The sequence below is a fragment of the Orycteropus afer genome, unplaced genomic scaffold, assembly GCF_000298275.1.
Source record: "Orycteropus afer afer isolate SDZICR_OR568_19922 unplaced genomic scaffold, OryAfe1.0 scaffold00129, whole genome shotgun sequence".
Lineage (NCBI taxonomy): Eukaryota > Metazoa > Chordata > Mammalia > Tubulidentata > Orycteropodidae > Orycteropus > Orycteropus afer.
In genome coordinates, this window is record NW_006921716.1 from 8462215 (window position 1) to 8463460 (window position 1246).

Below are 1246 nucleotides of genomic sequence, written 5' to 3' on the forward strand. Positions count from 1 at the left end.
GGCTACTACACTTGATGTGACACCTATCTCATGAACTCTACTGCCTTGGTATTTTTCCCAAAATATATTCTTACACACAAAACTTTTTAAAACAATGAAACAAATATTTCATCCATTCTTGAATACCTAGTCTTAATAAAATATGGAACAAGTTCCAATTTTTCAACCTGGACATCAGAAACAATTAAACAATTTATTATACATCTGAAGCAGATGTCCTAAATTTTTAACATCATCAATGCAGCAGAAAATTTTGGGAAAGGAACTGTAACTGAATATGATGAAGGTGTTGTAATTAATCTTCATCATCTCTTTGAGCAGGTATTATCTGAATTTCTTTGGCTATTCTTTCAGCTAACGTTCGACTACTTGCAGCAATTATTCTTCGTGACATCAAATCAAATGGTCCACCTAAAATCAAATCAAATATGGAAAAAAGATTATATCTCGTAAAAGTTAATTCATACAAAACTAGTACAGCACTTTTATAGTCGATCATAACATTCAAATACTTGTTAGTCATATAACCACAATATTTAAGCTTTGGCAACAGGTAAGTATGGTTCTAAGCATCTTTTTGAGTAAACACCCCTTGAAGAGTCCGAATTCAAACAGGTATGGAAAATGTCCTTTTCTCTTTCTCTTCCCTCCCCCATCTTTTGTACATTCTTATTACTCCTAAGATCTCTTTTTTTTGTTGTTTAAAAATCTATGGGCAGGAAATGTGGCTTCACTGAATTTTCATACTATTTTCCTTCCTATTTCCTAATTTCTTTGTTGCCTTTCTTCCAGTGTACCTATGAATTCTTTTAACCCAAGTTCACCCTTCACTGAAAAAATTGCATTATCAGTTCATACCACCTATTTAACCTTAGCCCAAGGCAGAAAGTGATGGTGGAGAAAGTGTTCTCAAATACCAACAGTCAACACTGGAGTTCTAAGAGCCTCAGACTCTGGGACCTTCTAGACTTTCTCTACAACCTCTTAAGAATTCCTGACACACACATCTGAAGAGGCTTAATCACTTATTTTGCATCCATTCCCACACTCCCATTAGCTTCTTATCCTTGCTTCTACCTCCCAGTATTTGTTCTTTTGATTTTGCAGAAAGTTTTATACCTTGCTTTTTTTTTCACTTTAAGAGTTGAAGTATAGAGGAGGCGGGGCAAGATGGCAGACTAGGCAGAAGGATTGCACAGACCCTCTTCAACAAAGAAAAGGGAAACCAATTAACACAGACACAGAA

The 1246-nt window shown here is 35.2% G+C and overlaps 1 protein-coding gene across 1 annotated transcript in view; it reads right to left on the reverse strand.

The window, feature by feature from the left end:
* Positions 1 to 295: 295 nt before the first annotated feature.
* Positions 296 to 1246, reverse strand: part of IMPA1 (inositol monophosphatase 1) — a 26194-nt gene continuing 25243 nt past the window's right edge. Inside the window, exon 8 of the mRNA XM_007944661.2 lies at positions 296 to 411. Coding sequence (XP_007942852.1) covers positions 296 to 411 — 116 coding nt within the window. The remainder of the gene's footprint in view (positions 412 to 1246) is intronic.